We start from the raw sequence: 23200 nt of genomic DNA, 5'->3' as shown, positions 1-23200 counted from the left end.
AGCAAACTCATTGTATTACAATTACCATTTTTTACTTTATATATGTATATCAAATACACTGTGTCTTGCAAGGGCAATTACATATATTCAAATATCAGACAAAGATAGATAGATAGATAGATATATAGCAAGACTGAAATAGAATGAGAGATATTATGTGAGCCATAGCAACCGCGCAGCGAATTCAAATTGAGGCAATCACCGAACATAGAATTTTCGTAATTTTATTTCAGAAATAATCATTTGACTCTTTATGACCTAAACCTCTACCTGAAATGAGTCAAGAGCTCTCGGCTCTGTACCATTCTAGCAGTTGTGTTTCCAAATTTTGTAATGCTGGTTATGCTACTGTAGCTGATTCTCGCAGCATCATCTCTTAGCCATGATATGCACTTATGTCGAACAGGTTAAATTTAATTGCATGCCATTTATTTAAATTTTAATTGCTATTGCTTGTACACTACAAACGTGTCACATACATGTACACAAAAGTGGAAAAAGAAGTGCATACAAATTCTACACCCGTTAAGAGAGTATAAGAAGGAAGAAAGAGAATGAGGTAATCATCGTTTTTTTTAATCCACTTTTGATTTGTATGCAATGGAAGCTGCTACAGAGCACCCCACAAGATATACTTTTTTTGAATGTCCAGTGCGAGTATCAATTACAGTCGGCTTTCAACGCGACTCGATTTAAGAAGCGCCATCTCTTTCACGCCAGGTTCTCATATATTTTTTTCTTGCAAATATTTTTTTCTTGCAAAATTGTATAAATTGAATAAGTTTTGCAATAATAATAACGAAAATAATTAATAGAATTTATAATAAATAAAAAAAATTGAAAAAACACTCAAATATTTTATATTATATGATTCACCAGAATAGCTTCACTTCGTGTTGTTTACGTTGTTTCTTTTGACAGATATCAATGTTTGACAAATATATATTTTCTCCACGTAACCATCTCTACATGGTCTACAAGGCAAAGCTACCTCATAACACGAGAACCATATAATATAAAATATTTGTGTGTTTTTTCATTTTTTTTATTTATAATAAATTCTATTAATTATTTTCGTTATTACTATTGCAAAACTTATTCAATTTATGCAATTTTAAAATTTTGTTTGCAAGAAAAAAATATATGAGCTCCTGGCGAGATAGAGATGGCGCTTCTTAAATCGAGTCGCGTTCAAATACATTGTCACTATAGAACGTAAGTGACACTCGGTCCAGTGTTTTTTTTACTTTTCCGCACACACCTAGTGTGTAAGGTAAAGTATTGGAATCGGTCGAAAAATTAACACCCATCAAAAATGTGTTTTCTGGGTGTTTTTGGGGCCAGGAAACACGAATCTAGAGTTTTTTCGATGTCCGAATGTATGTGCGTACCCTGTACCCTGTACCAGTGCTTATAAAACGCACGCTCAACGCGATACGTAACTCAATGTGCTGAGTTTTCGAATGCACGGTGCCCTTGTCCACTCACCGAACAAGTGCGAGAGCAACTCACTACTCGCTCAAGTCACATTATGAGTGAGCTAAATCTCGTTCACACCACTCATATATTCACTTAAAAATAAACATAAAAAACATTATACAAAATGAAGGATAAAAGGGAATTTTTTTTCGTCTTTTCGACATCTTTTTGCTGTTACTAGGCATGTTTATATGACACTTTCAGAGACTCGGTACAATACACAAAAATATTGATTTTTTTTAAAATATTTTTGTATTATACCGAGTTTTCGAGAGTTTCATATAAACATGCCTTGTGCTAGCAAAAATACAGTCAAAAATACGAAAAAAAAATTTCACTTTTTTGTGCACTATACCGAGTCTCCGAGAGTTTTATATAAACATGCCCAGTAACATCAAAAATAGAGTCGAAAGACGAAAAAAATTTCGACTTGAGCGAGTAGCTACTCACTCAGTTTTCTAGTTGAGTGTTGTTTGCAACTCACATTAGCGACTCAGTGACGTGTAGCGCTCACTATACATTGAGTTATATGCTGCTCCCCAGAGTGCTCGGTGCGATGCGGTAGCACTGCCCTGTACGCTGTACGCAAAAATTTGTTAACACGATAACTTTCAAACCAGAAAAGTAATTAAAAATCTTACTTCACAGGATGATTGGGGGGTGCCGAGGAATAGAAATTATTAGATTTTGAGCGACTTTGGTTGATAGAGTGAAGTGTAATGTCTGGTGTGATGCCCATGGCCAAAAGTGGGAAAATGTGGCTGTCAAAAATTGGGAAATTTCCCCCCAAAAATGAGGATTTGGCTGCCAAAAACGGGGAGTCCTGCCAAAAAATTAGGAATTTGCTGTCAAATATGGGGAACTGGCTGTCAAAAATGAGGATATGGCTGCCAAAAATGAGGAATTGGCTGTAAAAAATGGGGAATTGGCTGTCGATAAAAAAATACGAGAGATAAACACCAGTGATGGTTTCTCGTTAGCCAGCATTGTCTTAGCCTTGGCTTACACCAACAACTGATGTATGCACGTGTACAAAAAAAGTGACTGACTATTTTGGGACAAACTGACTGACTATTGACTGTAAAAACAAACAACCTTAGTTAAATTTAGTTAACTTCAATCAATTAAAGTAAGCTATGGTTAACTGCAACAGCTAACTATAGTTGACAGTAATCATAGTCACCCGATAGTCAAAACGTCCCAAAATAATCGCCTGACTAACTGAGTAACTATAGTCGATTGTTTTCCATACAAAATTTTAAAATTCATGAATATAGCTTACTATAGTCACTTAAAGTCAATAGTAGCTTACTCACTTTTTTTCCACTCGGGTGCCAATCGTTAGCCAGCTACAGTATGTTTCATTATAGAGAGAGGTTGATTTAACTACCACAAATTTCAAATATCCTAAAAATGTTTTTGGTGTTGCCATATGAGACTCTAAGCTACTACGCCAATTAACAATGACAGCTCTCAAATCAGTACAGTGTTTGTTGTGCAACGAAAACATTATTTCCGAACATTTTCATTCACGGTTTGAAGCCGTTTTTCTGCATTTGCATCCAAAAGGACAAAGAATGTCGATCACATCGACTGCTAAATACATTAAAAAGTCAAAAGGGTTCGTAATAAAGTGAATCCAGCAGTATAAGCATGAAAAAAAAGTGAACGACCAGCCCAATCTGAAGCAAAACTGAGCCTCCTCGCAACAGGAAGATAAACGGAGAGTCAAGTTGTTCGATAAAAATTTAGGTATGTTGTTGAGCCAAGGTGTTGAACGGCTACGCCGTCTTAAAATAGAGGTCTCGCGCTCTACTATCAGGAGAAGATTAGATGTTGCCGGTGTTCGTTATCGCAGTAAATTGAAGAAACCGCTTTTGACAGAAAACCAGAAGAAAAAGGCACTGACGGGGCAAAGCAAAATTCAACAAGAGATTGGAGCGAAGTTATATACACTGACGAGTCATTCTTTTGGCTGGTGAATAGCACTACCCATGCCTAGTCTAGAGCCCAAAAGAGAATGGTCGTTCGCACGGTAAAGTATCCGAAAAAGGTGCATGCTTATGGTTGCTTTTGTGAAGCTGGTTTTGGAAAGTTGACCATATTCACGGGGATTCCAAGCGCCGTGAGGATGAACCAACATTATTCATCGACACCGTTACCCATCGCTAAGAAGTTCTATGGCAACCACAATTCGAATTGGCTTCTATTAGAAGACAACGATCCAAAACACAAAAGTCGTCTATGCAATGCTTGGAAAGAGGAAAATGACATTAAACAAATGGACTGGCCGCCACAGTCACCCGATTGCAATCCGAACGAAAATTTTTGGGCTATTATTAAGGCATGGCTTCGTGGTAAAACATACCGCAATTTGAAGCAGCTCAGTTCATTCATTCAGCGCCAGTGGAAAGGTTTTCAAAGCGAATATGCTGAAAATTTGAGCAAAAGTATGCCGAATAGATGTGCCTGTGTGATCGAGAAGGCAGGAGAATGGATTAAATATTAATTTGTGTCGCCGTAGCTTAGATACTAAATAGAATGTATATAAAATAATTTTGTAAAACTCTTGAGTTTTATTATAAAAAATCAACCTCTCTCTATAATGAAACATACTGTATCTGTGTGACTACGTACGATTATCACTGACGTTTATGAGTGACATACAACTCAGTGTATATATGTATGTATTAGTGCTGGTCTACACATTCGTTAGCCAGTGTATACATTTGTGGCAAATTAGCCAGCTAATGTGCCCATCACTGATAAACACAATAAGGAAAGATTATATAAACGCCATCTGATATTAACCGGCGAGCAGATGGAACTAAGAATAATTGAATTTCATTGATAGCCCTAGCGGGGGAACAATATGAAACAAAGAAATGAGAGCCTGAAACCCAAAACAAATTATAAAAGTTCTTTTCGGAAAAAGAGCATAAGAACACATAGAATACTGAGAGCAAAAGTAGCATATACACACAAAAAAGTAGTAATAGAGCATTTATTGGCACATGTCAATAGTACAGCGTTTAATTGACATTTGTCAATAAATGCTCTCAGATGCTACTAAACACAGAGATCGGGACGCTTCACTTTGGACGCTCTGATAAACGAACCGATCGGTCAGATGTTTGTGACACCAACCAAATTGCCATAAGACCAGCCGCTCCTTACAAAATGAATGTTGATAAAAGTGAGCAATTGCATCTGAAATGCATGCACCAAAATCGTCAGAGAAACAATAAAATTAATTAGAAGCGCTTATCAAAATTGCTTACAATAACCATCACTTTTGGTGATTGTTTCGATCGCTTCGGAGCACTAGCATATTTACATATTGCGTCCAATGTAATTGTACCGATACAATTCTAGTGCTGGGAAGCGACCGAAGCGCTTATCAAAATTGCTTACAATAACCATCAATTTTGGTGGTTGTTCGATCGCGTTAATAACTATAGTTGACATTTATTTAAATCGCTTGACATTTGTAGAATGCGCTTCGATCGCTTCCCAGCACTAGAATTGTATCGCTACAATTGCATTGGACGCAATATGTAAATATGCTTGTGCCTCGAAGCGATCGAAACAACCACCAAAATTGATGGTTATTGAATTTTCGTGTGCTTTCAAATGTTGCAGCCCGTCATTTCTGATTGATTTTCTTCGATTTTCACTTGTTTCGCTTTCGATTTCGTTTTCATTTTTGATACACTGACACAATTTTCTTTTAAATTATCTCGCAGGACATGTGCAGTAATGGCTACCTACCAATCTGACTAAAATTCATACTACAATTAATGCCATTTGACAGCTGTCAAATGTGTTATGTATTAAATCTACTAGAGCACAATTCTTTTTGTTGAGAGCGTCTGATTTACAGGAACATATTTATTCAATTTATTTCAAGTTCACGTTAATTTTTATTGTTTCTCTGACGATTTTGGCGCATTCATTTCAGATTCAATTGCTCACTTTAGTCAACATTCATTTTGTAAGGAGCGGCTGGTCTTATGGCAATTTGGTTGGTGTCGCAAACATCTGACAGGTTCGTTCATTGGAGCGTCCGAAGTGAAGCGTCCCGATCTCTGTGTTTAGTAGCATCTGAGAGCATTTATTGACAAATGTCAATTAAACGCTGTACTATTGACATGTGCCAATAAATGCTCTATTACTACTTTTTTGTGTGTATCGATTTGCTGTTTTTACTCTCAATTCTGTATATTGTATTTTAACTCTCAGTTTTTATTCGCCTCATTTTAGCACTGAAAATGTATATCTTTTTATTTGGAACCGATAAATATTATATTTGCTTTCGTCAAAAACATGAGACGAATAAAAACTGAGAGTCAAAATATAACATATCGCTTGTTTGTTTTGTCGCTAACTGAATTTATATTCTGTTTTAATTCTCAGTTCTGTATATGCTATTTTGACTCTCAGTTTTTTTCTATCGCCTTTTTCATTTAAAATACATTCTTATGCTTTTTTTCCTAAAAGAATTTTTATAACTTGTTTTGGGTTTCAGGCTCTCAAATGAAGAAAGGACAAAAAACCATAAGAAAGATAATGTAATTAAAGTATCAAATTGCATCGAATAATATTACTTTTTCTTACTTTCAAGAAATTTTTACACATTTTTTTCGTTTTTTTTATCGACGCATTTTTGACAGCCAATTCCCCATTTTTGGGGGGCAATTTCCCTATTTTTGGGGGGCAATTTCCCCATTTTTGACAACCAAAAGCTACATTTTTGATAGCCAATTCCCCATTTTTGACAGCCAAACGCAACATTTTTGAGGTTATTTTTATCACACAAATATAACACTCTGAGAGTTTGAAGACATTTCAACACATATTAGGGGTACCTCCCGAACAAAATTTTGGATTTTTCGCTCAAAAACGAAATTTTGTATGGGAAGTACCCTTAATATGCATTGAAATTTCTTCAAACTTTCAGAATGTTAACTTTTTGTGAAAAAAAAATAACCTCTGCATAATTACGATATCATATATAGGCATGGCTGCGATACAAAAATTCCCATTTTTAGTAGTTTTTGTATGAAAAGTGCTTCGAAAATTATTTGTATCGTAAAGATTTGTAATAAATGCATGTTGTGGATCACAGTGCGGAAAAGTTCATCTTACGGATGTAAGACATTTTATTTGAAATCTATTCGGCATTGAAACTCTTTTTTTACTTTTTTTTGGCCAAAAAACCCTGAAAACCTAACAAAATTGAAAGCAAATAAATAATTATTCCAATGACGGTAATTATCATATGAACGGCAAGAATATTCTCAAAAATTCATGTATATATCAAAAATACTATCGGTGAATCCTTTGGAACGTAGATGTATACATATATAACCTATTCAAGAGAGTTAACAAAATGCTCTCAACTTTTTTCTGCAACATTTACAGAGAATTTGAACAAGAGAAAATATTTATTTGGTATTTATATTAAAATGTGTGGTACTTTGAATGCAAGAACGCACTGATACGACATGATTTTGTCGGGCCTCTTTTTTTCTCTCTATCCCTCTCTCTTTTACGATAAATGATGCCAAATTAATAAAACATTTTTTTATGTGGCACTAGCATGCCTTCGGCTCGCTTCGCTCGCCTCGGCATACTACCCAAGCACTAAATTTGCCTTGTTCACCCGGGGCATTCGTGTCTTGCGTCTTATTCGTTATTTCCCTTTTTAGCAGCCTTTGCCATGCAAACAGCTGAAAAAAAAAGTGCAAATGCCCCGGGCGAACAGTGCAATTTGAGTGCTTGGGTAGTTTCTTCCGATATTTCTATATTTTTTTTACATATTGGACGGTTACCCTTTACTATTAAAATGGAATTTACATTCGTAAGTCTAACTTTTCCGCACTGATGTTTCCAAATTTCTTCCTTTGCCGAATGAAAAACGTTCGAAGCAAAATTTCAATACAAATTGAAGGTACCTTCTATACAACGTATTCTATATACAAACCCCACTTTTTTGGTGACTTTTTCATATATTGATTGTTTCTCAAAACTAACATCAGATTCGGTTTTCTCGTACCAAAAAAACCCCTTTACACATTTCAAAACTTTGATTTACGTCTCTGGGAAAAGATTTATCTAGTTAAACAAAATTTTCGCATACCATACTCCCTATGGGTACATCATGGATACACCGATGAACGAATATCGCTCAAAAACAATACCAGCCTACTCCTTGCAATCCCAATTACCCTGAAAAGTCAGATCTGAATTTGCTTTTCTCTAAGAAGAATTATCGTGCTAAACAAAATGGTTAAAAAAATTGCGTACAGTACACTTTCGGGAGGTTGCTGTTGGAATGATTAGTTTTTCATGATCGTTTATTTCGGCTTTAGTTTGCAATATTCGAGTCCAATTCAACAGTACCAAAATCGAACGATTTTCAGCGATTTTCGACGCTGGATGACCAATGTTAAAAGCAATGGTTGACAAATAATGGACCGTGTTAAACTGTGGTAAATCCTCCGTAAACCATGGTAAATCATGTTTTGACAGTTTTTGCCATGTTAAATGGTTCTAGACTACGATCTACCATCATGTCCGACCTCAATAACCGTGTTATATGGTGTTATACCACGATGGACCGTGATGTCCAACCTTAATAACCATGTTAAATGATGTTAAAATCGCTTAAATCGTCAAAATTTTACATTTCAAACCATTTACCACGGTCCATCATGGTCGGCCATCATGGCTACCACGGTTTACCACGGTCCATTCTCACCTTCTTGACATGAAATGTGCAAAATTTAGGCAAAATACTGGTAAAAATACGGTTTTTTGACCATAATGGCCGTGTTAAACCACGATGGCCGACCATGATAGTGCCTATGTTCACCGCCCGGCCGAGACCTTTCCAACGGTACCACTGTTATCCGGATCGGTTGAGGCGTTTGGACGCCAACCCGGAACACACAGACAGACATACATACATTCACTTTTATATATATAGATTACGTCGTTATTGCTCTCTCACTTCATCGTGTTCGTGCATTTCTTCCTTGTTTTAACCAAAATTTCGTTCTATTATGAACAAAAACAAAAGTGATGCGTGTGTATGCGTGCACGCTCCAATATTAAAATATTTATTGTGCGTGTAGTGAAAATTAAACCGTACTCGGCAACGACTGCAAAGCTGGAGAAATAACACACATAATCAAGAAAACGAACTAAGCAAACATTACAAAATTGTGGCATAGATGAGTTATGTCAAATATATGTATAGATTGTAAAAACATTTATAAATATGATGAAATTTTTTACATCTCTTCTAAAAAAAATGGCTTGAAAATTTAAATTGAGACTGGTGTTTAAATCTTACATTAATGGTTTCGCGATAACAAAATATCCGTCAACTGTGACTGAAATATCACTTCAATGTTGTTGTTTTTGTTTTTGTTGTTATTCGTATTCTACTACAAAAATAAAATTAAAATATATAAGAGCAATCGGAGAATAAAAATAAATAAAAGAAAGAAAAAACTCAAATCTATGTTAATATTGAAAGTAAACAACTGAAAACAGAGAATTACAGAATCTGCAAACTGCTATTGCTGTTCTTCTTGTTGTTGTTCGTACGATTTCTATCCATTCTCTTTGGGAGGCACACAAAAGACACAAAAAACTGAGGAAAATTGCTGACTATGTTACGCATTTCAAACCCAATCAAGACATGTATAACAAATTAACGAAGAACCCCACACCAAGTTTAAATACGAGAAGCATAAAAAGAGAACCCGTAAAATGTATCTCGTTGTAGTTGTCCCCCCTCTCTAAAAACATAAAAAAGAGAAAGAATAAATTTGCAAAATTCAAAGCTATTACAATTCAAAATAGAATTGAAGTGAAAAAAAGCAAACATAGAATCATAGATTTTGAATGATAGTTGATGTAACTTTTTAAAATAAATGTGTTGTTTGACGCGCGTGCAAGCAAAGAAATAGAATACATATCATTTGCAAATCGCTTTTTATAATCCGATTTGCAATGGAATCTGGAACAATAAAAATTTTATGTTTTATTTTCTGTTTCTCTCGCAAATGATATATTAGAAGCTTATCCGTTTTCCTCACAAAACATAGGGTCTCAGTTGTATATAGCAATTTGTAATGCATTGCATTTTGAAATCGAATGACACTCAATATTTTTTGTTGCTACTTTTTTCGCTCTCTTTTAGTGGCAATAACAGCTCAAAGTATATATAAGTGCCTTCAATAAATTTGTTCTTCTGGTTGCACTGTATAGTCTGAACATATATATTTGCCAATATTATCATGGCACACACACAGAGCGCGATATTATTATAATAATATTGTCTAAATGCTTTTATTCCATAAAAATCAAAGAAAGCACAGAAACAATAATAATATCCGTATATTACTCTGGTGTTGATGATGACGAAGACGCTCACAGAAAAAAATCCGGATATTTTGAACCCAGAAATCGGTTTAAATCACAGCGGAATGATTTCTGGGTTTAAATTAACCGAAAAACCGAAAAATCGGATAAGACTTAAATTTGAGACTTTCAGTGAGACTTGAATCTGTATTTCAGCGTTCACTAAACATGAAAACTGGAAAAATCTTCAAATCGATTTTTCTCGCTTTTCCGATGGGAAATCGAGAAAAATAACGGAAATTTGGTACCCCCATTGGGGCCCTTTAAAGGGAGTGGACCACGAGTGCTCAACTTCTAGAACATTTTGGGTCAGGTCGGATCCACCTATTCCACAAGATTCATGTCCAGATCATTTCTCCTCGCTCACTCTCATACGATATCATATGGGAATATTATGAGAAGTAAACGGGATGACATGAGCTGGAAGTCGGTCTTGACCCATTTTGGGTCAGGTCGGATCCACCTACTCCACAAGATCCACTACTCATAATATCATCCCGTTCACTTCTCATAATATTCCCATATGATATCGTATGATAGTGAGCGAGGAGAAATTATCTGGACATGAATCTTGTGGAATAGGTGGATCTGACCTGACCCAAAATGTTCTAGAAGTTGAGCACTCGTGGTCCATTCCCTTTATAGGGCCCCAATGGGGGTACCAAATTTTCGTTATTTTTCTCGATTTCCCATCGGAAAAGCGAGAAAAATCGATTTGAAGATTTTTCCAGTTTTCTTTATATAAATAAACTGTGAGAGAAATGCGTAAAATGATAGTTGAATGTTGAAATACAGATTCAAGTCTCATTGAAAGTCTCAAATTTAAGTGTTATCCGGTTTTTCGGATTTTCGGATCTTTTGAACCCAGAAATCATTCCGCTGTGATCTAAACCGATTTCTGGGTTTGAAATATCCGGAAATTTTTCTGTGAGCGGTAATGGTAATAATGGTGACAGAAAACCTCAGCACATACACACATAAATATGTTTTATTTGTTTATTGAGTTTAGCATTTTGGTTTTTATGTTTAATACCGTGTGTGTGTGTGTTTGTCTTTTTGCCTGGATGTGGAATCTTCCAAAGATACCAATGGTGATATGACCGATTAGCATGCACGATTCGCTGACTGGGAAAGCGCCTACGCCTACGTACTAAACCACACCCTTGCACACTCCTCTACCACTCTCCCCGCGGAACTGCCGTTAGGTATTACATCGCAGGGCTGGTCTCTCCGTTGTTTCTCTTCTTTGTTTTTCCGCTATGAGGAGCTCCTTTTGTACATTTGTGACAAAATTGAGGGTGTTTTGCCACCCTTCGTCCGTTTCGAGCATATAACTTACTAGGAGACTCACCCTTGGGGGGATGTGTACTCTCGACTCTGCGAAATGAATGCAGTGGAAAATTCGAGTATCACTTGCGTTGTATATTGACAATGCTCACAGAAGACGTCAATCGTAATATTTGCGAACTCTGGTGGTGATTTACTAAATTACCACCATTACAATGTGTGGCATGGTGATTTTTGTATGTATTGTATTTGCTTTGCTGAGCAATATTACTATCGCTCAACGCAGTGTTGGTGGTAATATTGTACAGCGCTGTCACAGCAAAGCAAATACAATACATACAAAAATCACCATGCCGCACATTGTAATGGTGGTAATTTAGTAAATAACCACCAGAGTTCGCAAATATTACAATTGACGCCTTCTGTGAGTGTATTTGAACGCGACTCGATTTAAGAAGCGCCATCTCTGTCACGCTAGGTTCTCATATATTTTTTTCTTGCAAATAACATATGTCCATAAAGTTTTGGCAGTAAATTCAGACGTTTATTACGCAGCATTAAAAAATTGAAAAATGTCAACCAACGCACGCAGTGCATTTATCGGTACCTCGAGACTACTGTCAAACCCAATCCGACATAATACAATCATTCGCAATGTCGTACAAATTGGATTTACGAAAGTCTGTCGCAAATTGTTTTGGCAGACTAAGTACAAAAGAAATTCTTCGAGTGTTTAAAGAGAAGCCAATCTCACCTCGAACCATATTTCGCGTTTTAAAGGATTGCTGGGAAGGTAAGGAACCGGAAAACAAAAAGAAATCTGGTCGTCCACCAAAACTAAGTGTCAGAACAACGAAAAGTCTGCTATCAAGTGCAAAAAACAAGATTGGTCAATCAACACGACGATTATCACGAAAATTCGAAGTTTCAAAGTCCACAGTGCATTGTATTTTAAAGAAAAACAACGTTTTCTATCGTAAACGTAAGCGAGCACCAAAATATACACCGAGACAACTCTAAATAATACCAAAATGTTGCCGTGCACTTCGTGATAAACATTTTTCAAATGGAAATTTCATGATTTTGGATGATGAATCATACTTTACTTTTGCGCGGAAACGATGGCTTTTACAATGACAACATTGAAAAAACACCAGACAATGTCAAATATGCCGGTAAATCAAAATTTGAGCCGAAGGTATTGGTGTGGGTGGCCATATCATTGAAAGGTATTTCAGCGCCAGTTATTCGACCACAAGAAGCCAAAGCGATAAATTCTGACATCTACGTAGGCGACTATTTAAGTTTCTTCAATATGTATGTTTTAGTATTGCCCGATGCAAACCATTGTCATATTCGTTAAGTTTAACATTTTGTAGCATAAACGTTCTCAGAACGTTTTGTCATTCGATCGTTATTTGTATTGTTTACCGTAACATGTAAATTGCGTCTCAGCCAAAAAATGAATTTTACTCGTGAAAATTTTCGAGCGATTATTTTTTTCCACTTTCGATTGGGTGTATCACAACAACAGTGTTTTGATCAACTTCATTTGGCCTTTGGCGATGAAGTACCAAGTCTTCGGACAATTTATAATTGGTACAACGAATTCAAGCGCGGTCGCCTATCGCTCATCGACGAGCTCCGCGAAGGTCGTCCAAAATCAGTTGTTGTACCAGAAAACATCGATGCTGTCAGAAATATGATAATGGAAGATCGTCATGTAACATATCACGAGATTGAGGCATCCCTGGGCATTAGTGCGACCAGCGTATTTAAGATTTTACATGAACATTTAGCTGTCAGAAAGATTTTCTCTCGTTGGATACCACATAATTTGACAATCGCTCAAAAAAAGGCTCGTGTCGATTGGTGTAAAAAAATGCTCAAGAAATTCAATCGTGGTGTTTCAAAATCCGTGTATTTTATCGTCACTGGTGACGAATCATGGATCTACGCGTATGAGCCCGAAACTAAACAGCAGTCGACTGTATGGGTTTTTCAAAGTGAAGATAACCCAACAAAAGTTGTTCGAGCTCGAAGTGTTGCGAAGCAAATGGTCGCCTGTTTTTTCGCGATAAGTGGTCATGTGGCAACAGTTCCACTAGAGGCTCGTAAGACCGTTAATTCTGATTGGTACACCACCATTTGTTCGCCCGAAGTGTTTGGTGAAATAAGAAAAAACAACCGCCGTCGCAAAGTAATTCTTCATCATGATAATGCGAGCTCTCACACATCTCATCAAACAGTCGATTATTTGACCGGTCAAAAGATCGATTTAATGGGTCATCCGCCGTACAGTCCTGATTTGGCACCCAACGATTTCTTTTTATTCCCGAGCGTGAAGAATAAACTGCGTGGTCAACGATTTTCATCGCCCGAAGAAGCAGTTGATGCGTTCAAAACACACGTTTTGGAGATATCACTTTCGGAGTGGCATGAATGCTATGACAAATGGTTCGAGCGAATGCAAAAGTGTATTGATCATCATGGCGAATATTTTGAAAAACAATAAAACCATTTTCGATGAAACCCCATTGTCTTATATATGTTTTTGAAAAAACTTAAATAGTGACCCTCGTATATTGATCAATGCTTGCCAAAAATGAAGCAATTCATTGAAAACCATCACGCCCGAAAACCATCACGAAATCATGTTTTGGCCGGACCTTGTAAGCAGTCATTTTGCGAAAAAAACATTGAATTGGCTCACTGAACAAAATATTCCTTTTGTACCGAAAAAGTATAACCCACCAAACATTCCACAGGCACGTCCAATCGAAGATTTCTGGTCGGCTCTCAAACTTAAAGTGTACGAGATGGGCTGGGAAGCTCAGAACGAGCAACAGTTGATGGGTCGAATCAAGCGAAAGTTGAAGGAAATGGATGTATCGGTCTGCCAGAGCATGATTTTGAAGGTTCGAAGTATACTACGAAAAATTGAAGACAATGGCCCTTTAAGTGTAATTTGAATGTGCTATTGCGATAGCTTATAAATAAAGGTTTACGCCAATAAAAACGAATTTGATATTGTATGTTTGTTGTCCAAATGGCGAACGTCTAAATTTACTGCCAAAACTTTATGGACATATGTTAAAATTGCAAAATTGTATAAATTGAATAAGTTTTGCAATAATAATAACGAAAATAATTAATAGAATTTATAATAAATAAAAAAAATTGAAAAAAACACACAAATATTTTATATTATATGATATGTAGCTTTGCCTTGTAGACTTTGCCTTGTAGACCATGTAGAGATGGTTACGTGGAGAAAATATGTATTTGTCAAACATTCATACCTGTCAAAAGAAACAACGTAAGCAACACGAAGTGAAGCTATTCTGTTGAATCATATAATATAACATATTTGTGTGTTTTTTCAATTTTTTATTTATTATAAATTCTATTAATTATTTTCGTTATTATTATTGCAAAACTTATTCAATTTATACAATTTTGCAATTTTATTTGCAAGAAAAAAATATATGAGAACCTGGCGTGAAAGAGATGGCGCTTCTTAAATCGAGTCGCGTTGAAAGACGACTGTAAGTGAGAGCAGGGAAAATTGCATGTTCGGCGTCTTCTTCTTGTTCTGGGCAGGTTGGACATGCCGCAGAATTTTCGTGTTTAAACTTGTGGAGGTATTTTCGATACCCCCCATGACCAGAAAGGAACTGAGTGAGTTGGTAACTACAGTCCCCTTGTTTTCGATTCACCCATGTCTCAATGGCCGGTATAAGATTGTAAGTCCGTCGGCCTTTTGTTGTGGTCTCCCATCGAGTCTGCCATTTGGCCATCGATGTTGTTCTTTCTTCTTTTTTAATGCGTTTATACTCGCTTTTGTCTGTGGTTCTTCTGTTGTAGATTCTCCACATTTCGTCCGCCAGTATATCCACTGGCATCATCCCGGCTATAACTAATGCCGCGTCGTCTGATATCGTCCTGAAGCTACTTATTGTTCTCAGTGCGCTGAGTCTGTATGTGGTTGCAAGATTTCTCCTTATTGCTTTAGTCGTCAGTGCTGCTGCCCAAACCGGAGCGGCATAGAGCAGTATCGAACTAACTACTCTTGAGAGTAGGATTCTCCTACCGTATTTGGGGCCCCCGATATTTGGCAGTATTCAAGAGAGCGCTGCTTGCGTTGATGCTGCCTTATTCTTTATGTACTCGACGTGGGACTTGAACTGGAGTCTGTTGTCTATCATGACCCCTAGATATTTGATCGAGTCTTTCGAGCTAATTATTTGGTTGCCGACTTTTATTTTCATATACTCCAGTGATTTACGACCCGTGATTAGGACTGCTTCCGTTTTGTGCTCTGCCAGCTCTAGGCCAGCAGTTTCTAGCCAACTCTTGACTTGCGAAATTGCTTCGTTCGCGACTGCTTCGATTTCTTCTATGTGTTTCGCTACGATGACAATGGCGATATCGTCAGCGAAACCAACGATTTTCACTCCTGGCGGCAGTGGCAATCTCAGAACACCGTCGTACATGATGTTCCACAGGATTGGGCCCAATACAGAGCCCTGCGGCACTCCGGCTGAAACACCATAGTATTTCACTTCATCTTCGCTATCGTACCGCAGTTTCCTGTCCGAGAAATAGCTTGCGATCAATCCAGGTCCATTCTGGCAAGGGACTTCCTTATTTGTGACCAGTTTGCCGTATTAAAGGCGCTCCTTATGTCCAATGTCACTACTGCACAGTATTCTTTTGTTCCCCATCTCCATCTATCGCCCTCTATGGCGGCAGCTGCTGTATCTACGACTACTTTTATGGCGTCCACAGTAGATCGCCCTTTTCTAAAACCGAACTGCGCTTCGGAGAGAGCCCTCTTCTCCTCTGCAGTTGCAAGTAGGCGATTGTATATGATCCGTTCCAAGATCTTTCCGGCGGTGTCCAGTAAACATATTGGGCGATATGATGAGGGGGGCACCAGGCGGCTTGTTTCCTTTCGGTAGCAAGACCAGGTGCTGCATCTTCCATTGTTCGGGGAATAGGCCCTCCTCGAGACACTGTTGCATTATTTCAATGAACAAGTCCGGCCTTTTTATTACAGCCGCCTTGAGCGCTTTGTTAGGAATGCCATCGGGTCCAGGTGCTTTTTTGTCCTCGAGTTCTGTTTGTGGCTCGCATTCACTGTTGCTCCGTTGTGATGCTTGTTTTTCCACCGGTGGCGACCTGGCCATTTTTGTGCTCCTTTTGAATGTGGTTTTCTCACATTCCATCTCTATCTCCGTCATGGGTTTTTGTTGAGTTTCCATGCTTTTGGGTCCCCCCTCAAGGTCGTTATCAACGTTCGGATGTGTAGTCACTTATAATCCCATGGTTGTCTATGCGAGCAGTGAGGCCATGCTTGGGTTGGCACAAGCCCTTATGGGGACATGTGCTCAGAGCCGGATCAGTGTTAATCAGGAGGTAACCTGCACCCGAACCTACACCACCAGGCTAATGGTAACGAAGCGTTGAGCGTTCCTTGAGGCCTGCCAAGGTTTTATCAGGACGGGGACGACTACAGCCTTACGCCGGCCCATTGCTGTTTTCCAATCCGTGTTTGGTATCAATGCCATGTGTGAAGCGGTCATCCTTGGGGGTTTTGGTCCACGAGTGGTATTTTATTTCCCACTTACCCGTCGGCGTACACCGGTGAGGGCATTCCTCTATCCGCCACCTGAGGACGCGCCCGATGGAAGATTCCCTAACTCCCCACGGGCTGTGCTATTATGGTATATATATATATATATGTGTGTGTGTGTGTTTGTTCGTTTGCCGAGCCTTTATTGTTTTCTTCCTAACCATAATGTAGTACCGATGTAAAATGAAAAGAGTTCAGGTTTCGAAAATTATATTTATTAAGCGAGTAAAAATGTATTTTGGCCTTTGCTAATTGTCTCGAACTCTCATGCCCATATATATCTTCTTATTAGATTGTGATCGTCCTCCTGGCATTCCATATTCTAGAACCATGATAAAAGCCTGTTTTTTGGATTTTATGTGTGTATGGTGTCGTCTTTTCACTTGATAAATATGAAGAAGGCGAATTCTTTCGTTCAAAAAATGTGTGTTTGTATGTTGTTTCATTTTTATCTTGATCTTTTGCAGTTGTTGCAGCGTTGTGTTCTTTTTTTCTTTCTTTTATATATTTTTTGCACTTTTGTTCTTGTCTTTCTTTCGTTCGTTCTCTCGACGTCTGTGATTGTATGCATTATTATTGAATTATGTTGCTTTTTTGTTCATCACGCATCATACTCTTTTCCATCGCCATACACAACCGACACAGAATAACAACCGGCCATAAATATATAGTCACTATGTGTATTCGTGTGTTTTTTTTTCTTTCTCTGCCGTTGTTTTTGTGTATGTCTCATTCTTTCATCTCTCGATTAACCTATTTTATGCACAAACATAATTTTCTATACTTTCCAATCTGAAAGCATTCAGAAACAGCATCTCATCATCATCACCGATTCGAAGTTATAGCATACGGCCGTCCGAATATATATTTTTTTCTTCTGTTTCTCTCTATCTATCACTATTCTCGCTTGTGTTATTTGTTCCAGCAAAACGATGGTTATAAATTGATTTGAATTGAGATTATTCTAATAAAATTCGTTCTTTTATAGCACATTTTGCCATTAATGAATGTGAATGTTTATTGTTTCGATACGTTTTCTGACTTTTTGTGTTCAAGCTGGAAACGCGTGCAATTACCCTTTATGAGTAAATGCGCGATGCTGCGTGTCAAATGCGCGCTATGTCTCTAGAGAAAAAAATGAGCCATACACTGAAGTATACATGATGTACAATGACTAAACCGAAAGATATGAGATAGAGAGCGAACAATACAAAAAAGAAAGAGAGAATAATTATACACAAGCTCATCGATAAATTTTATGTATGCTTTTATTTTTGTTTGTTTTTCTTCCCGCATTTGGTCGGGTGTCGCCGGTTTTCTCGCTTCATTCTATCGTTTCTTTTCTCTTTCTCTCTCTCTGCTTTTCTCAATCTCCAGATCTCCTGCTATTACTCTGTATTTATGTTCACATTAGACATTTTTAACCTTTATCTGAAACCCAAATGATGTTATTCTTCTTATTTTCTTCGAATGAACAAGAATCAGAGACAGCCAAAAGGCTTTTTATTAAAAAAAAATGTATACATATATATCTACTTTTTTCAGAATATAAGAAAAAAATATTTCCTTCACTCAAGTTCAAAACAGATCCATTAATCATTTGTCCGTTTGTGTTTTTTTTTGTCTTCATGTGTTCAGTCTGTTGTCATGAATTGAACTCAAAATATTCAAGATAGATTTTAAGTGTTGCAAACAATCTCAAACGTTTGCGTTTTAATATATGAACTCTGGTTGTGTTCTTTTTTTATTTTCATTTCAATAGCAAAAGTCTTCGTTGCACAGAAAAAAATGTAATTAACATCAAAAGAATTTTTTTTTTTGCGATTCAAACTAATTTGATATGCATATATGAGGAAAAAAAAGAAAAAGAGATGGATTTTATTGACTTTTATTATTTGCGTGTATCATTACCATCAAATTGATGACCAATTGAGCCGAAAATGACTTGATGAAAAAAAATCACAATCATTTCGGACAAATGCGCAAAATAACAATAACCTTTGGCATCTCAATATAACATACCTATATATCAATATTTATTACACAATATTATATAAAACATGACATTGTGTTTAAATCTCTCAAAACAACAGACTATATTCATATATGACGGAGTGTAAAATATATAATAACAATAACTTTTGTTATGAAGCTTTTCCATCTAGCGTTCGTCCTACATGGTGTTGACGGTCACACCTATATGTATATAATCAAAATACATCTCAACTGAAATCGGTAACAGCACACACCCACATATGCAGAAAACGAACACAAAACTTTTCCAAAATACACAAAATTCGGTTCGAAAATCTCAAGTAGAGTACGATTTTTTTTATAAATTTGCGTCACTCGCTTTTCTCGGTCTCTCATTTCGTATTTTGCCTTCAATTCATTTCACATTGTTGTGATTACTTTTTTTTCTAGATGTTTATAAATATAGGCGTGCCATCTTTACCTCTTTCCCTTGCACTCTTTTTCAGTCACTTTACATGTGTGCCTTGAATGCACGCTCAATGCTGAACAGGAATAGCAAAGAAAAAAAAACAGCAAAAACAACAAAGATTTAAAAAAAACAATGTTCAAAAATAAAATAAGAAACGAAGAGTTATAATGAAAAAATAAAAAAAAACATGGTAATGATGTTAATAGCGATAAAATATAAATAAAAACCAGTTATGGATAAACGTGTATATATAGCGAGTATTGTGTATGTTTGGATTTGGTCTATTCCGACACATTTGGATGGTGTATTATTGTTGTTGCTGTATAACATGCGCCTTCACTTTGCTTTTGGTGTATATTGCGGTCCAATTGTGTTGTTGTTTATGCGGAACGTTTTCATGTTTTTCGTTTTGTATATTTCGCTTTCCATTCCATTATGTGCTTAGTTTTTGTTTGTGCGTATTATTCCGGCTGGTCGTTTATTTCATCACACACTCATAGAATCTCGACTGTTTGTACTGGCTATTGAGAAGCGAAGTGCATTTTGCGTGCACAACTCTGAGATATTTGGTGGACATTTCAATTTTGAGGGGGGAGGTGTTTTGCAAAAATCCGCACATGACAAAATATGTATTCATCCATGCACTGATGAATATCCCTACATACATTTATTATATCATATATTGTCAGGTCTCTTCAACGAATCGGGCAATGGTATGCCAAAAAGACGACACATTCCTATAAAATCAGAAACAAACACAAAACATTAATCAATTAATATGAACACTGAACACCTAACGCTCTGCTCTCTATTCTCAATTTATAATATTAATACAATATACAATTATGCACATACCTTTGAATAAAATATTCTTTGCGGCAACAATGTCACGGTGCCAAATGACTACGTGCTCAATCATGTCTTCTGGTGCAGCATCACCCAATTCATGGTATTCTCGAGTTAATGACCAAGTTTTGAAGATAACTTTTATCTTTGGCACTAAACGCTCGATGTTCTCACGATCTGGATTGATTGCTCTTTCTACAATTCGCTCTTTCTTAAGCTCTTGTCTGCTCAAATTCGTCACAATTATCGGTGGTAGTCCAACAATCGGTTTTGGTATGCAATTTCGACAAATTTTGAATCGATGATTTTTGGTTTCTCTTGGAAATCGCTCGTGACAATTGGCACACGTTATTGATGTACCCCATTCATCTTGAAAACTGACCTTTGTGTGCTCTTGTTTCTTGAAACTGATTGCCAATTTACGCGTTCCCGGGCATCTTTTCCGCTTCTTTATGCCCCATGCCGATTTGGTGCCATTTCTCCAGCACCAATCCAAATCCAAGACGGTTTGTTGTTCGTTACCCGCATGGCAACTTTATCACTTGTTTTGGTAGCCTTGATGTGATGATCGAGATCCATTCGTGCATATTTTCGAGTCGCATATGCTTGCATTCCCATTCGTAGCATTTTGATGCGATGCTGAATGTACGATTTCCACGTTGATCCACGCGGTGATGGTATGACTGGGTACGACTTGAAATCCATTTGTTCTTGTTCAACAAACCACCAGGTCAACCGATCAGCCTTCCGATCTCTCTTCTTCTACTCGGTTTGCCAATGAAATCGTGGATTGGATATTTTAATGTTTTCCTGTTAAATAATAACGTCAAATTTCAATCACGTTCCAAAAAAAACAACATTGTAATAACAAACTTAACTTACCTCAATGTTTGAATTGATATGGCGGCGCACAACGGCCACCCACGTTTTCTCGTTCGGATCGATGGCACTAGCATATGTCATGTTGTTAAATGTGGCCTGCTCCGAATTTTCCACCCAAGCCTTCGCTGGCTTCTCGTACAATATTGACACGCAAACACTATTGGTGACGATTTGGAAGTTAAATTGCTTCTGCTTGCCGATTTGTTTGATTTTATCCATGTCGAAAACCAAATTCCACAATTCATCTCTATGGCCGTACATGTAATAGTCCAGTGTGTATTTGTTCATTCGATTGGTCAGCGGATTGCGAGAACTGGGCACCACTCCTAGTACAGCGTTCGAACGTTTTTTAGTTGGAATCGGCAGAACGGGACAAGTGCGAAATTGTTCACTTTTGGCGGTCGATTGTTCGTTATCAATCCATCGCGACGGAATGCATGCCATTGTTGTGCATATTGATGAAACACTTCGATTTGGCGTTGCATTTGACCGAACATCCACAGTGATTGGAACCAATTGTCCTTAACGAACTCATTGACAGTGACCGGAACCAATTGTTCATTATGAACTTTTTGACACTGCCAACCGATTCTTTCCAGTTCATACAATAAAATGTTCATCTTATTTGTTCTCTCTTCATCACCATGTGTCAGATCTTTGTTACTAGTGGCGTAAACTTTTGCGTTTCGTATATCGATGCCGTCGAATTTTGATCCATAGTATTGATGGCCATTGATATTCATGTTATAATACCAGCGTTTCATTTGAAAAAACGATTCAACATGTTCTGAACAATGAGTGTTGAGATTGGTCTGGGTATTTCGAATGTGATCTTGGTAGAAATAATTGAAACCATTTCCCAAGCATTCTTTATCGGGCCATGCAAAATCTTCTTCACCGATGTGAGCCTCGACAATGTTACGAAAAGCTGGTGACATTAGTTCCTCATCGTCGACGTTTTCCGCTAAAACGCCGTTAAAGCATTTGATGAAAAATTTGTGTCCGTTTTGTAGAAAAAATTGTCGGTTCTCATCATCGATGGCTTCTCGAATTTTGTACAATGCCAACAATGATGCCAGTGATGAAATCAGTGTTATTCGGTGGCTTCGATAATCCAAAAACTGAATCACTTTGTCGCGATATTCTTTTCGGATGATTGACTTGAGTCCTTGTTTTATTACCACAAGATTCTTGATGTCTTTGTCATTGTCAGTTCTCCTCTCGCTTGGATTTAGTAAATGGAACAAAAACATAGGAAACATACATAATTATTTAAAAAAAAAAACAGTTCACACAACAATATAAAAATCGTGTCGAAAAGCCAATAGAAAAAAAAACAGAATAAATATTAAGGAAAACACCGCTCACCTGTTTAATTGATCGTCTTTTGATCTTGTTCGACTCATGGCTCAATCGATCATTCACAATTACCGAAAATTGAACGCTCTAGAATAAAAACAACTTATTGTTTACTCGCATATCGAAACGCGACTCAAAACGGTTGCATATCAAAGCGAGACAATATTTCGTTACCAAAGGAATAAAGAACATTGACTTTTTATTATACAAAATGTGTAAGTTTCATTTTGTGCTGATAACTAGCTACTGTTCTGCCTTGTTTTAGTAACAGAATTTTGTTTCGCTTTGATATGCGACGCAGTGTAACGAAGGCTCGGTATAGAACACACAAAAAGTGAAAAAAAACTTCTTATTCTCAAATTTCATATACAATCAAATGGCTTGTACCAGCGATTTTTATTGCGCAGTTGTGTGTGAATAGAATGTCCATTGTAAACATTCATACATACAAGGAGGAGCGAGATAGCATTGGACAACGATTTGGGTGACAAAGATGACACATTTTTTTGTTCTGATCACAGCACATGATATAGACCATTTTGTGGTGTTCGAGAATTGAGAAAAAAAATCAGATTTTTTTTTCACTTTTTATACTTTATACGGAGTCTCCGAGAGTTTCATATAAACTCGCATTGCAATAGCCAAATGACGCCTATTGATTCAATCACGATTGGTATTCGCTTACTATTCAATAGGCATCACATAGCAAGTTGAAAACAAAATCAAACGGAAAATAGACAGCAAAATTCATATCGAAAACAAAAATCGAAACGGGATTTATCTAAAATAACAATAACTCTGATGGTATACGATCAAACGAATCCATTGGA

At 37.1% G+C, this 23200-nt stretch overlaps 2 protein-coding genes across 6 annotated transcripts in view; one reads left to right on the top strand and one right to left on the bottom strand.

The window, feature by feature from the left end:
- Positions 1-23200, bottom strand: part of LOC116338961 — a 50660-nt gene that overhangs the window by 5506 nt on the left and 21954 nt on the right. For 2 of the 3 annotated variants that reach the window (XM_031764552.1, XM_031764551.1), the window contains 4 exons: positions 22380-22457; positions 21012-22235; positions 20139-20939; positions 19495-20020 (listed from right to left, as the gene is read on the bottom strand). In XM_031764552.1, coding sequence (XP_031620412.1) covers positions 21338-22235; positions 22380-22417 — 936 coding nt within the window. In that variant the 5' untranslated portion in view covers positions 22418-22457 and the 3' untranslated portion in view covers positions 19495-20020; positions 20139-20939; positions 21012-21337. Of the gene's footprint in view, positions 1-19494; positions 20021-20138; positions 20940-21011; positions 22236-22379; positions 22458-23200 lie in introns of those variants that run through there. The other variant, XM_031764553.1, reaches the window with a different exon arrangement.
- Positions 16877-23200, top strand: part of LOC116338962 (protein scylla) — a 50912-nt gene continuing 44588 nt past the window's right edge. For all 3 annotated transcript variants that reach the window (XM_031764557.1, XM_031764555.1, XM_031764556.1), the window contains exon 1: positions 16877-16931. In XM_031764557.1, the coding sequence (XP_031620417.1) occupies positions 16892-16931 (40 nt within the window). In that variant the 5' untranslated portion in view covers positions 16877-16891. The remainder of the gene's footprint in view (positions 16932-23200) is intronic.

This window comes from Contarinia nasturtii, unplaced genomic scaffold, assembly GCF_009176525.2.
Source record: "Contarinia nasturtii isolate CC-2019 unplaced genomic scaffold, AAFC_CNas_1.1 Cnas_scaffold_473, whole genome shotgun sequence".
NCBI lineage: Eukaryota > Metazoa > Arthropoda > Insecta > Diptera > Cecidomyiidae > Contarinia > Contarinia nasturtii.
The sequence above is the reverse complement of the archived record's forward strand: the minus strand, read 5'-3'. Positions and strand labels throughout refer to the sequence as shown.